At 44.7% G+C, this 15142-nt stretch overlaps 1 protein-coding gene across 3 annotated transcripts in view; it reads right to left on the minus strand.

The window, feature by feature from the left end:
• Positions 1-15142, minus strand: part of ULK2 (unc-51 like autophagy activating kinase 2) — a 124230-nt gene that overhangs the window by 21082 nt on the left and 88006 nt on the right. For all 3 annotated transcript variants that reach the window (XR_008795380.1, XM_056136875.1, XM_056136874.1), the window contains exons 16-20: positions 11773-11918; positions 10747-10827; positions 4755-5041; positions 3713-3900; positions 2523-2623 (exon numbers count right to left, since the gene is read on the minus strand). Coding sequence is in view for 2 of the 3 variants with exons in the window: in XM_056136875.1 (XP_055992850.1) it covers positions 2523-2623; positions 3713-3900; positions 4755-5041; positions 10747-10827; positions 11773-11918 (803 nt within the window). In the remaining variant the exon portion in view is untranslated. The remainder of the gene's footprint in view (positions 1-2522; positions 2624-3712; positions 3901-4754; positions 5042-10746; positions 10828-11772; positions 11919-15142) is intronic.

A 15142-nucleotide genomic window follows, 5' to 3' on the forward strand; every position in this document is an offset into this window, starting at 1 on the left:
ACTAGGGCCAAATAGAGTTCCAGAATAATTGTGCAGATTTCCAGTCAGTCCAGTCAGAACCAAATGACCCACAAAAGAGTCAAGGGATTCTGAGGACCAGTATTCAGTACAAACTACTACACTATCGAAAACATCCAGTTTTCTAAAAAAACAGCTTATAGATGGAAATAAAAAGGAGACATTTACAAAAGGAAACAAAAACTTGCCCTCAAAGAGGTTTTGTGTCAATTGTGCTGGCATCACTGGACGGCTACATGCAAAAAAATAGGCTCAGAACTCTGCCTAACACCATGTACAAAAGTAAGATCAAAATGGATTAAAGACCTCAACATCAGACCAGAAACCATAAGGTACATTGAAGATAAAGTTGGCAAAACCCTCCATGACATTGAAGCTAATGGTATCTTCAAAGATGCCACGCCACTGGCCGAGCAAGTGAAAACAGAGATAGATAAATGGGACTATCTTAAACTAAGAAGCTTCTGCACCTCCAAAGAAACAGTGACCAAAATACAAAGACAGTCTACAGAATGGGAAAGGATATTCACCGAATACACATCTGACAAGGGGTTGATATCCAGGATATACAAAATACTGGTTAAACTCCACAAGAAGAAAACATCCAACCCCATCCAAAAATGGGGCAATGAAATGAACAGAAACTTTCTCAAAGAAGAAATCCGAATGGCAAAAAAGCACATGAGAAAATGCTCTACATCATTAATCATCAGGGAGATGCAGATCAAAACCACAATGAGATACCATCTCACACCTCAGAGACTGGCCCACATTCAAAAGAACAAAAGCAACCGATGCTGGCGTGGATGTGGCGAGAAAGGGACACTCCTTCACTGTTGGTGGGAATGTCCACTAGTTCAGCCCTTCTGGAAAACAGTATGGACGATTCTCAAAAAATTAGAAATTGAGCTCCCATTTGACCCAGCAATACCACTCCTGGGAATATATCCCAGAGAGGCAAAAATGTATAGTCGAAGTGACATCTGCACTTGTTTGTTCATTGCAGCCCTCTTTACAATAGCCAGAAACTGGAAGAAACCTGAATGCCCAAGAACAGATGACTGGTTAAAGAAACTTTGGTACATCTACACAATGGAGTACTATGTAGCTCTTAGAAAAGATGAAGTCATGAAATTTACATACAAGTGGTACAATATGGAAAGTATCATGCTAAGCGAAATGAGTCAGAAAGAGAGGGATAGACATAGAAAGATTGCATTCATCTGGGGGATATAAAGTAACAAAGTATGAGATTAATACCCAAGAATAGCTGAGATCAGCACCAGGAGGATTACTCCATAACTTAGAGGCCAGCCGGGTATCCTAGAGGAAAGGGCTATTCAGATAGAGAAGGGAGCACCAAATAAAGGATGTTTGGAGGATCCTCCCAGGAGGGGAGATGCATGTCGAAAGTAGACTATGGACTGAACATGTTTGCCACTCAATGCCTCTTTTGCAGACCACAACACCCAAAAGGAGAGAGAGAACACAGGGGATTGCCCTGCCACAGAGACGGGGGGATGGGGGGATGGGGGTGGGAGGGATATTATCCATGGTGGTGGAAAATGGGCACTGGTGGAGGGATGGGTATCTGATCATTGTATAATTGAAACCAAAGCACAAAAAATTGTAAATCTACAACTTTAAAAAAAATAAAATAAAATAAAGGGGAAAAAAAAAAAAAAAAAAAAAAGAGGTTTTGTGTCAAATTAAGCAAAGATTTTTATAAAAAACAGCTATTTTTAATATAAAATTTACGTATTTTTTATGTTTATTTTTCACTGTCAGGGACAGAACCTAGGGCCTCACATTTGCAAAACACACACTCTGCTATTGAACAAAATTGCAGACCTCAAAAATAGCAATTTCAGTTATAGGGCTTTTTGGAGGGAGTATTGGGAAAAAGCACCAGTTATGCTCAAGGGTTACTCCCTGCTCTATGCCCGGGGGTCACTCCCAGTGGCACTTGAAGGGCCATGTGGTGCGGGGATTAAACTACCACTGAACTACTTCTCAGCTCAAAGTAGCAAATGTAAAGGGGTTAGAACTAGTAAAGGAAACCATACTTAAAGAAGGAATGAGGTCAATGTTTTGGAATCTGGAAAAGGCATGGATCTACAGCCTGGGAGATACCTCAGAGAACTAGAGGCCATGGTCCACATTTAGGGAGACCTGTTTGCACCCCTGAACACCAACAGTAGTGACTCTGAGCGCTGAGCCAGAAATAGTCCCTGAACACCACCAGGTGTAAGTCCTCCAGAAAACCAAACAAAAGGCAAATAAATGCATTCTCCCCTAAAGCCTTGTGAAGGATCATTACCCTGCCAACATCTTAATTTCAGCCCAATGAGACCCACTTCACCCCATATTTAACCTGCAGAGCTATAAAATAATGTATAAGCAATGAAGTGTTGACACTTTGTCAAGGCAAGAAAACACATCTGCAAGAGAAAAAAAGAAACTAATGCATATGTACCAAACTATCTAAAAGGAGTTTTTCTTACCTATATCCATCGGTCGTTCTGTATTTAAACTGTCAGTGCTGCTCTGATGTCCTAAAGGGCCCTTTACCTGTTGATCTGATAATTTCCCGGTACTAACAGATCTAAAAAGAAGGAAGAGTGATGTTAATAGTGGAAAAGAACATTGCTAAAAACACCATACCTTTAAGTAACAAGGATGGTTATGTAAGTCATAAATGGTTATGCTGGAGCGATAGCACAGTGGTAGGGAGTTCGCCTTACACGTGGCCAACATGGCCGACCCGAGTTCGATTCCTCTGCCCCTCTCGGAGAGCCTGGCAAGCTATCGAGAGTATTCGATATGCCAAACACAGTAACAACAAAGTCTCCAATTGAGACATTACTGGGCCCGCTCGAGCAAATCGACGATCAATGGGAGGGCCTTTACATTTACCTTTACCTTTAAATGGTTAATGGGAAATAAGAGAACAAAGAGAACAAAAATATACAAAAAGCGATTCAAGGAAGACATTTTAATGATAAAAAATTTACTATATCAAACACAGCACAAAAATAACATTCAGAAAATTCAAGAAGAACTCTGTATTTAAAGTTATAAGAAGCAAGTATGTCCTTTGGAGATTCTAAATGTACAGTTCATATCATCAACTACACTTTACTTAAGCTTTAGCATATCCAGTCATTAAAATTTGGCATAATTAGATTATAACAGAAATAAAAATGCTTGCTATTAGTTATAATAGCACTGTCCTCCCATCGTTCATCAATTTGCTCGAGCGGGCACCAGTAATGTCTCACAACAAATTGTGAGACTTGTCGTTACTGTTTTTGGCATATTAAATACGTCACAGGTAGCTTGCCAGGCTTTGACGTGTGGGCAAGATACTCTCGGTAGCTTGCCGGGCTCTTCGAGAGGGGCGGAGGAATCAAACCCAGGTCGGCCATGTCGGCCACGTACAAGGCAAACGCCTTACCCGCTGTGCTATCATTTTTATGTTTTTTTTTTCTTTTTGGGTCACACCTGGCGATGCACAGGGGTTACTCCTAGCTCTGCACTGAGGAGTTACTCCTGGCGGTGCTCAGGAGACCATATGGGATGCTGGGAACTGAACCCAGGTCGGCCGTGTGCAAGGCAAACGCCCAACCCACTGTGCTACCTCTCCAGCCCCTCGTTTTTATGTTTAAGGCTGAAAGAAAGTGGTGTCTTGTACCTGCCAAAGACCGCCTTATTCTGCTGCTCAGACTTCTGCCTCTCGCCTCCTTGCACTAGGAGACAATGAGAGCACTCCTGGAGGTCACTCCCATCTTTAGACTGTCCTTCAGAAGGTCCGTGCCGAGTAGCCAAGGCTAGTAGGTTGGAAGATGCCTGCGTTTTAGGGATTTTGAAAGGAGCTGTAGTCTAAAGAAACAGAAGAAAATCACTACACTGTTGGAAGCAGTCAGATCAGCCAGGTGCAGGTCTGGACCACAGGCTGGAGTCGGTCAGGTGCAGCTTCCAGCTCTGCCTCCAGACTCACCACTCCACTGTAACCTGGAATGGCCCTTTTATGCTTTCTTCTATGCCTCGATTTCCTATTATCAGGATTTAATAGAATAATGTATAGGAAACTTTCAACAGATGAATTACTTACACTGTGCATGGCAGTGAGCAAGTATGTACTACATTGTAGTCATTCTCATTATAAATCCTTTCTATATAGCATTTACTTAACTATACTAGTTCATGACCCACTGTGAAAGTTTAGTAAAGCTAATTCATGATATTGCTGCCTTGGCATCCGTTTTGCTGGAACAAGTGGCCTACAGAGGCCTAAACAACCCATCATGCAAACTCAAGCCCTAGTAATCAGCCTACAGAGAATTACAAGCAAATATAAGTCCATGAAATAACCTGCCTAACAGATGTTATGACTAACAATCTCCCCAAATCCTGAGGCCTCTCCCAATACACCTTTTAGGATAAATCTCCTGTGAATATAGCAGAATATAAACCAGAATATTTCTGGTTTGAATTAGCCAGCCTAGCCTTTCTGCAGGAAATCCAAAGTACTCTAGCCACAGACCTTTATAAGGTGTGTATTCCATGTTTCTCTCCTTTTCTTTGCATGCACGCTGCTATGACCTCTCTCTGGGGCCCCTGGGTAAGTCTATGCTGAGTGATTTATCTTTTGGTCTGATAGAGAATTATAGGCCAACATCCACAATCTGCACTCTTCAAAATAAATATTAATTTAACAGTCATAACAAACACACCTTAGTTGGAGAGCCTATGATTGTTGGCAAAGGAGTCTTAAAGAACCAGTCAGAACTCCGTGGAGAGGACCCCAGGTGTTTGGTGGGGGAGGTCCCCAGGCTGCCAGGCCGGCTGGGCTGAGGTGAGCAGCTGTAGCCAGCCCCAGCGTGGGATGGGCACACGGGGTCCGAATGCTGCTTCCTCAGCTTCTGCTTGTTCTGGTAGATGTCAGTGAGGGTGGGGGCGCTCTGCAGCCTAGCACCCAGTAAGTGAGACTGCGGTGACGGGGCCTGAGGCACCGGAGAACCTGTGAAGGAAATGAAGTTTCCCAACATGAAGAGCACTTAAAAACAAGCCACCCCTCAAAAAGAAATCCCACATGAAACAAATTTTTAAAAACGAAGAACAGGGCCAGGAGAATAGGCCTCACGTGGAGATCCTGAGCCTGGCCCACACTACTGCATGATTCTCCGAGAACCCTGAAGACCCCACATAGCAGACCCCACACACCAGGCCCACAGAGCAGAGCCCACACTAACGGGAGTAACCCCTGGGCTCTCTGAGCACTGCAAGCTCTCCCCCACTCCTAAATAGAGAAGAAAACTCTTATAAAATGAGAATGCTGAGAAATACCTCATTTTTCCTAAGACGTCCACAAGTTTGCTTAGCAAGAAACTATTTTTTGGAACTCTTTACAAAACAATGACAAATACATTGTTGTTGGATGGGAGGTTTCTAAATTAATGCAAGATCTAAACAGCACCAAAGACATCTGCAATATTAATGGTTAAAGTGAGTGAAAAACCTACATTATGCAAGAGGACTTCCAAACTTTATATGAATATATCCTTGGGTATATAATGTAAATTTCTTTTTTCTCAAATAGCAACTAAAGTAAAATTTCAAACAGAATTAACCCTATAAAGAAATTTATATAAGAAAGAAAACTAAAAGATACAGTACATCTTTCCTAAAGTTTATTTTACTTAAAAATAAAAAGCACAGGGGCTAGACAGATAGTCCAGACAGTTATAGACAGGACAGATAGTCCAAAGCAAGCAGGCAGGCCATGTCTTGGCACACTACTGATCCAGGTTCGGTCCCTGGCACCTCACGTGCTCCCCAAAGCATCACCAGGGGTGACCCTTGGAGCGATCCCTGGAGTAAGACCTGAGAACTGTCAGGTGCTGCCCTAAACCAAATTAAATAAATAAAAAGCATACATGTATCGTATGCATATTGCCAGCTTACTAATAACATTCATTTAAAATCTAAAATATTCCTATTTTTAAAAAACGAAACATTTGTCAGTGTTTTCAAATACTCTCGCCTCCTAAAGGGCTCTCTTACGAAGAGCCTGAAAGGCAGGGACTTGGTACAGGAACATTTGGGAACAACAAAAGGAAAACATTCCCCCAAACATTGTTTTTGCTAACTTAAAGAACACACACACAAAAAAAGCTGAACTGGCAGTAAAATATTATTTCCTAGAGAAAGCTTATATTGGGGGTGGGGGGAGAGGTATTTCCCCAAGCTTGGTTGGAGAGGCCCCGCCTAGAAATATTCAAATCTAAGATGATATATGTCTGATGGTTCAGTATCTGGGCCTGGTGGTACTTAGGGAGGCCAGACAGTGCCAGGGGTCAAACCTGCAACCGTAAGGCCTGCACCCCATTCCTTTGGGCTATCTGGAACAATGTTTTCCTTTTTCTTTTTTGGTTTTTGGGTAATACCCTAGGGGGCTCAGAGCTTAATTCTGTGCCCAAGGATACTCAGTGCCGGGCAGTGAGCCAGGTCGGCAGCATGCAAGGCCTCACTAACTATACACTTTATTATTTAGAAAATTAAATATGAGTTAGAAAAGCCTATTTTCCTAAGTAACAGGATCCTTAAACTGATCAACTTCTCAGATGTACATATATTAAAAACTGACTTATAATCATGAATTATTATATAAAGCATGACTCTTATACATAATGAAGCATATAAATTCTTTCCCCTCTCATTTCTTCCCTTTGCTGTTGTGAAATGTCGATTGTCATAGTCACACACCTGGAAAACATCATCTTGTCTGTGATCCCAACCAGTGCTACTGGTGGTGGAGAGAGTGGGGGAAGCTGAGGGGCGCAGAGCTAAGGGTTCACTTTCAGCAGTGCTTGGGAGGGAGCCCGCCCTGCTGATTCCTATCATCAAACCCAGGGCTCTGAGCTGCAAAGTATGTGCTCTAGCTGAATGATCTCTTACGCCAGTAGAGATCTTTTACCTATAGCTTTGATTAAGGAAAGGATTACAGGCCACTACTTGCAAGGTGGGTGGGGGGAGGGGCACCATGGCAAGCGCCAGGGCTGGCAGAGGGCCTACAGCTCTCAGCGCTCTCAGCAGACCATGGGTCCTGAAACTGCTATGTGAGTGAATGTGGGAGCCGCCTGCATATTCTATCTCGGGGAGAACACCATTCAGTGACACCGGCCAGTCCCCTGCCACAGCCAGCCCGAGCAGGACTCGGGGGGATGGTAGAGCCCAGCAGCCAGCAGGCTCAACCACCAGCTCCCGGCGCTGCGGGGGGCGGCAGAAGTCTAACGTGTGTGAGTCGGGGCTCTTCAGGTCCCACTCAGCACCCACACAGAGCGCAGCTCCTGGAGCTGAGGGGGCTTCCAGCTCCCACCCTGGGGCCCAGCAACTCCGCATCACGGGGCAGCCCCACCGCCCTTTTCTCCCCAGACAGCCCACAGCACCTGCAGTGATTATGGAGGAAAACCTGCCTGAGAGCTGACCCAGGAGGGGGCATGTGCCCCTGGTCAGGCTCTGCTGCCCAGTGGCTCCTGCCTTCCCAGAGTGCCCAGGCCGCAAATGGTAGCAGCCCTGGCCCTGATTCTGGCTCCTGCCAAGGCTGCTGCTGCCAGGGTCACCAGGCCCAGGGCAGCGGTGATGCCAGCAGGTCAACCTGTACCTGTGGGGCGAGTGCTTCAGCAGCCTGATGGGGCCTTCAAGTTTCCTTATCCCCCCAAATCACCACTGGGCCTCTAGCCAGACTCCAAAAACTTAGGACCAAGTTTCCCACAAAATTAAACCATCAAAAGTTAGGTATGTGGGAGCCACACCCACAAACCACCTCCAGCTGAGCCCATTTATTTATACAAGCCTATTTATCGGCCTTGCTTCAGAGATTCAAAAATAAATCTTGAAAGAGATCAAAAGCTGCAGTTAATCTTGGACCCAAGCAAGGATGAACAGATGGGGAAAGAGGGGAGGTGAAGGAGGAGGAGTACATCAGATGGAGGAGGGTCAGCCAGGTGCCTGCCCAAACAGAGGCCTCGGCAGCTGCTTGCTTCCACAATCCAAAATCGCCATGACCCTGGACGGACTCCACCATCTCCTGATGGACCGAGAAACTGATCTGCCTAAAATTCAGGTATGCAAGTCTTATGACTGAAATCTGCAGGCTTTCTCAGGGTTAAGATGGGCAACCTACCCCCACCTCCCCATACTTCCAGAAGCCATGGCAGTCATGTCCACACCCCAAAGCCGCCACTGAAAGCAGTTAAAAATAAAAGCTACTTTAGCTGTACCTTCCTGATAAAAATAGTGAACAACCCGAACAAACACGATAATCTCTGAATACCTGTACTGCAAACAATGCACAAAAGGGGGGAGAGAGAGAGAGAGAGAGAGAGAGAGAGAGAGAGAGAGAGAGAGAGAGAGAGAGAGAGAGAGAGAGAGCATAGAGGCAGCAGGAGTTGGAGGTGATAGGGGTGATAGATAATCTCGTCAATGGCCACAATCCAGACTCACTGTCCTCTCTAGGAAGGGAGCATAACAATACACACACCAGAGCTGTGCTACTTGACCCTATGTCAGGCTGTTTCACTCAGGGCACCCTGCAGCGGGGGGCGGGTGAGGTCCCTTTCTGGCCCAAGGGACCCAGTCCTGCAGCCAAAAACCTCCAGAACTCATCTTCCACCATGCTCACGGCTGCTTTCTACACCCTTGGATGAGCCTCACTCACGAGTGAATCTATCCCTGGACCTCATGGCTTCATTTGCGGCCATGCCACATCTCATACCTCACACCACTCATACTCCCAGAGTAACATACCACATTTGAGGACGTTTAAAGTAGAAGGCAACTACAGGGGTGGAGTGGAATGGGAGGGGGTAGGGATTCCAGGAGCATTGGAGGTGGGGAATGGGCACTGGTAGAGGGATGGGTACTCAATCATCATATAACTGAAACCCAAGCACAAAAATCTGTAAGTCTATAACTGTACCTCATGATGTTTCACTAATAATAATAATAATAATAATAAAGCAGAAGGCAACCAATCTTAGAGGGAAATACATTTTTTACAGGTATATATAATATACTCTTACAGAAGGGCTTAATGGCCCTGTGGGTGAAATACAACAGTCTTGACACACTCTCCTCTAAAGAAAGTTTTTTGGAGCATTTTCTGCAGTTTATTCATAACAAACAACACAACATGAATTATTTCAGTTTTGCTTGGGGCAGAGATTGGGATTCAGGATGGAAACATCCCAAATATGGTGGTGGGAAGGTGTAATGGTGGTGGGATTAGTGTTCGAATATTAAATGTAATCAAAGATTGTGAACTACTCATTAAAAAAAAAAAACGAGCTGGAGCGTTAGCACAGCCTGTAAGGCATTTGCCTTGCACACCCTATAGGCTTGCCAACCGGAAGGTTCAATTCTTCCGTCCCTCTCGGAGAGCCTGTCAAGCTACCGAGAGTATCCCGCCCGCATGGCAGAGCCTGGCAAGCTTCCTGTGGCATATTCGATATGCAAAAAACAGTAACAACAAGTCTCACAATGGAGACATTATTGGAGCCTGCTCAAGCAAACTGATGAACAATGAATGTGAGGACAGTGCTAGTTTATAAAAATAAAATTATTTAAAAAAACCAAAATTTTTATTTACTAGCAGCCTGAGCACAGTGGGCAGGACGGTTGCCTTGCATGCAGTCCACCCCAGTTCGATCCCTGGCACCCCATATGATCTCCTGAGCCCACTGGGAGTGACCCCTGGGCACTAGCAGTTGTGGTCCAAAAACAAAAATATTTCATTTTCTAGGCTTTTTTCATTACGGCAAAGCCTGGCAAGCTACCCGTGACATATTCAATATGCCAAACACAGTAACAACAAGTCTCATGATGGAGACATTACTGGGCCTGCTCGAGCAAATCGATGAACAACGGGAGGATAGTGATTAAAGACTTTTTTCATTATATGTGTGACAATGACCAAAATATGCTGTTATTAAATTTTAATATTTAATAGTTTTTGGGCTGGAGCGATAGCACAGTGGGTAGGGCATTTGCCTTGCACCCAGATGACCTGGCTGACCCGAGTTCAATTCCTCCACCCCTCTCGGAGAGCCTGGCAAGCTACTGAGAGTATCTTGCCTGCACGGCAAAGCCTGGCAAACTACCCGTGGCGTATTCGATATGCTAAACACAGTAACAACCAAGTCTCACAATGGAGACGCTACTGGGCCCACTCGAGTAAATCGATGAACTTATTTCCATGGGCTGGAGCAACAGCACAGCAGGTAGGGCATTTGCCTTGCAAGTAGCCAACATGGCCAGCCCGAGTTCGATTCCTCTGCCCCTCTCGGAGAGCCCGACAAGCTACCGAGAGTATCTCGCCCGCACGGCAAAGCCTGGCAAGCTACCCGTGATGTATTCGATATGCCAAACACAGTAACAATCGTCACAATGGAGATGTTAGTGGGCCCACTCAAGCAAATCGATGAACAATGGGAGGACAGTAACAGTGACTCATTTCCATAAAGAAACAATATACTCAAAAGGAGTTACCTATCTACATATGCTATGCTAAAAAAAGGCCAAGATTTTAAAATAGACCAAATACATCAGAGAAAAATATCAAAACACATTTTATGATATCACGTCTTTTTGATAAACCTAAAAAAATGTAACTCAAATCCACATATAACAGAATTAAATTATTCATATAACCACTCTATCTCTGACCTGATGAGTTTCTACTCCTGGATTCATGGCCCTGAGGATGCCCACAGCAACACTGAGTGAATTGTTCAGGAATGGTACCAACTACAAAGCAGGAAAAGGGGAAAAGAAGAAAAAATGATTAAAAATCAGAAACAAAAATAGGCAACACAAGCACAAAATTCATAGTTATAGTTTGCAAATTTTGATTAGCAAAGAACTGGCTCGCTTAATACTTAACAGAGAAACAAACATGTTGCTGATCGTAAGATCAAAAACACCGTATGACATCCCTGGAAGTATAGTGACTAGGAGAGTCACATGAACAAAACCATGCCTGTAATATGTATGTGTTTGGAACAGAGTAGCTCGAAGTTTGTATGATATGTTTAGGGTTGTGCAGCGCCAGGAGCACAGGTGAGGGATAGTGCGTGGCCATCCCTCTGCACTTACCACGTCCTGCCAAGGCCTTCCCCACGCTGCTCCCCACAGCTGCACACAGTGAGGCCAATGCAGGCCTTTCAAGGTCAGGGAACCTTATACCTCAGGGCGCAGGGCACTCCTTCAACCTGGCTAAAATCTCCAGGAAATTCACTGTAGTCAGAGGTTCTTCTTTCCCTTCCCCTCAGGTCAGCCCTGAGTGTTCTTAAGAAGCCTGCTGCTTTCTCTCTTTATGTCTTGGTTTCTGGGCCACACTGCAATGCTCAGGAGCCACTTCGGACTCTTCACTCAGAAATGACTGCTGGTGGTGCCCTCCCCACTGTCCATCTCTAAGGGCCCTGTACTCGCCTTTAATAGAGGTGCTTCACCAAGCTCTGGCAAAGCTTTGCCTGCACATTTCTCCAAACCCAGTAGATGTCTTTTAATCTAAAAGATTCTTTTATATGATTATGTTTCCATGAGAGATGCTAAGAGATTTACAGATTCTCAGGAGCATTTGAGAATGGCATACATTTGGAATGGTGGAATGTGACTCTCTTGTTCCAGTGAGAAAATGTCCCAGATTTGACATGAGACAGAAGACCAATAACTGCTTTCAACTCTCCTTACCCAGAGGAGAAGGTGAGTAAGGCCTGGAGGAGCCCGTGGAGAGTCTCCGCCCGACAGTCTGGAGAGTGTCTGCTGGTGCAGGAGAGCAGGCGCCCAGCCGGAGAAAGCCCAGAGGGCTGGTGTTAGACCTTCGCACCACTGCAGATCTGAAAAAAGCAATAACATTACTCCCTTTCCAGAAGGGTCTAGAACTCCCTTTATTTCTGACTTTCCCCTCCTAACAAAATACCACAGAGTGAATTTGTAAAAAATAGCCATAGAACAAATATAAAATCAAATAAAACCCTATCACTTTGGTGCCTGGTTAGGCGCAGAGGTGCCTATTCCCAATTCTTCAATCCTGTGCTGAATGTGATCACTATTTTTAGTTTTTAGTGTACTTTCCCAAAGTTCCTTAATTTATATAAAAACTGAATGCATAATTTTTAATTTCTCTTAAGGTAATATATATCATTTTGAACATAAAAATCTCTAAGGTTTTTTGATGCAAGTATATATATTGATACTAAATTAAAAAAATCAAAACTGAGAACTTAAACTTTTTATATGTGAAATTATGAAAAATTATTGTTCATCCCATAAAATACTGGTAAGAAAAAACACATATTTTACTTTTTTGCATATGAGACTCTAGTGTCTGACTCAGGTGATGCTGATTCCTCAGGATTATTTCTGTATTTAATCTATTCTACAATGTTATTTTAGGTTAAGTATATGAAGAAAACATTCCTTTTAAGGAAAAAGGGAGAGATTTTGGTAGTTTTTCAGGTAACAGTGTTACTCTTAAAACTTAATCAGTCAATTTTCTAAAAAATTAGTTTCAAATGGTGTAACAGCTCTACAACCGTAATGATTTAAACACTACTATAAAATGATACCTACCACCATAAAAAACTTATTTAAAATATGAATACCCCCCAAAATGAAAACTTAGTTACAATCTGAAATCATATCAGCAAAATCTTGTACTCTTATATTAAATTCCATTGTGGTGGTGGGGGTAAACCCAGCATGCTCAGGGCAGTTAAGATAGAGAAGATAAGATAAAGAAGGGAGCATTATGACAATAATAATTGGAAACAATCATTTTGGACAGGAATTGAGTGTTGAAAGTAGGTTAAGTGATAGTACAGTGGGTTGGGTGTTTGCCTTGCATGTGCCTTCAATGTCTGGCACCCCATATGGTCCCCCCAGCACTGCCAGGAGTAACTCCTGAATGCAGAGCCAGAAATAACTCCTGGGGGTATGGTGCCACCAGCAGGTCAATCTGTACCTATGAGGCGAGTGCATCAGCAGCCTGATCGCACCGTCAGACTTTCAGATACCCCAAAATTGCTGCTGTGCCTTTGGCCAGACCCAAAAAACTTGGGGCAAAGTTTACCAAGAAAGTAAACAGCCAAAAGTTAGGTTTGTGGGAGACACACCCACAAACCACCTCTGGCTCAGCTATATAAATGGAGGCATGGCCTCTCTGGTTCCTGATCGAACTGCTTAACGGCCATGATCCCTGAGACTCAGAAACAAATCTCAGAACCCAAAGGCTTTTGGCACAAATGCATCCTGTTCCTACAGTAGGTTACTGGGGCTGGGCCACTCCAGGTGGGAATAGGTTGCGTACCTTGGCCCGTTCCCCTTGGCAGCCCGGTGACCACCACTCTCCAGAGGACACTGGACAGTCACGTTTGGGCCTGCAGTGATGAGACATGTGGGGCCTCACCAGGTGGGGGTGGAACCGGCCCTTTCCTCCCCATCCCAGTGAGACCCCGAGTCGCCGCCTACAAATGGCCCCTCTGGCTCCTGATCAAGCTAATTAACAGCCATGATCCCAGAGACTCAGAAACAAATCTCAAAACCCAGCGTCTTTTGGCAGAAATGCATCTGACTGCATACAAGGTGGCCACCACCTCAGAGCTTATTGGAAAGCCAGGTATGAGCCAGTGGTGACGGGGCAACTGCAGTCTCATGGGAAGGGGGGCGGTACTGGCTCGTCCTTCATGCCCTACCGAGGTCACGAGTTGCCCCCCACAAGCGGCTCTCTGGCACGGCCATGGCTCCAGAGGCAAAAGGACTTATTTCAGAGCCCAGCAGCTTGCGGCAGAAAAGTGAGTGGACCATTCATTAAACTACGGCACCATGCCTCCCCGGGAGGGAAAGGGTGTTGCTTCCTTCAGCCTTTCACCTCCCCCCCCCAGCAGCAAGGTGGCCGCCACCTCAGAGCTTATAGGAAAGCCAGGTATGAGACAGCGGTGAGGGGGCAACTGCAGTTTCATGGGAAGGGGGGCAGTACTGGCTCGTCCTTCACACCCTACTGAGGTCACAAGTTGCCCCCCACGAGTGGCTCTCCAGCAAAGCCATAACACCAGACACACAGAAACCAATCTCATAATTATCTGGCTCTTTGTAGAAATCCAAAATCACGAGGCCGCTATTGCGGCCACACGAGATTATATGATTCTCATAACCAGCTATAGAAAACAAAAGTATTTCACAATGCCTTTTCAGCAATTCTGATTGTTGGTGGGGGGGAAATTCTAAACAATAATGGTGTATCTTTTGTCGAAACAATGAATGTAATCAATGTAGAGAAGAGTTAAGTAGAAATCATCTGCCTCACAGGCATTGGGAGGGGTGGGAGGGGGGTATACTGGGGTTCTTGGTGGTGAAAAATGAGTACTGGTGAAGGGAGAGGTGTTTGACCATTGTATGACCGAGACTTAAACCTGAAAGCTTAGTAACTTTTCCCACAGTGATTCAATAAATAAATATAAGAAGAAGAAAAAAGAAGAAAGAACTCCTGAGCATCGCTGGGTGTGACCCAAAAATAATAATAAAAATAGGGGATGTACCTGATAACCTTTCATCTGCATTGCAAACCATAAGACTCCTTAAAGGGGAGGGGGCGATGGGGGGGGGGGGGACAAGAGGGAAACTGGGGACATCATTGATATTGGTGGTGGAAAATGTACACTGGTTAAGGAGACAGGTGTCGGAACATTGTATGACTGAGCATGCTCCCCCCCCAAAAAAAAAATATGATGCTGCAAGAAAAAAGTGGCTTGGTTCCGCTTACAGCTAAATCGTATCAAAAAGAAAAACCAAACAAACAAACACTGCCGAGTGATTTGATCATCAGTACTGCATGGCTTCCACGGCAACACCAGGAACAATCCTAAGAGAACAGGATATGGAGAGAATATGCCTGAGCATATGGCCCAGGAGTGGCCAAACCACCACCCTCCATAAAAAGGAGAGGCAACTACTCGGGGCAATACTCCGGCTTCCAGCTCACACTGAAAGTTCTTTAATGCCTGCTTCCACTTGAGATTGAGGTTTTCATTCTTTCTTTCCTTGGCACTGGGACTTAACCCAG

The sequence above is a fragment of the Sorex fumeus genome, unplaced genomic scaffold, assembly GCF_029834395.1.
Source record: "Sorex fumeus unplaced genomic scaffold, SorFum_2.1 ptg000122l, whole genome shotgun sequence".
Taxonomy (NCBI): Eukaryota; Metazoa; Chordata; class Mammalia; order Eulipotyphla; family Soricidae; genus Sorex; species Sorex fumeus.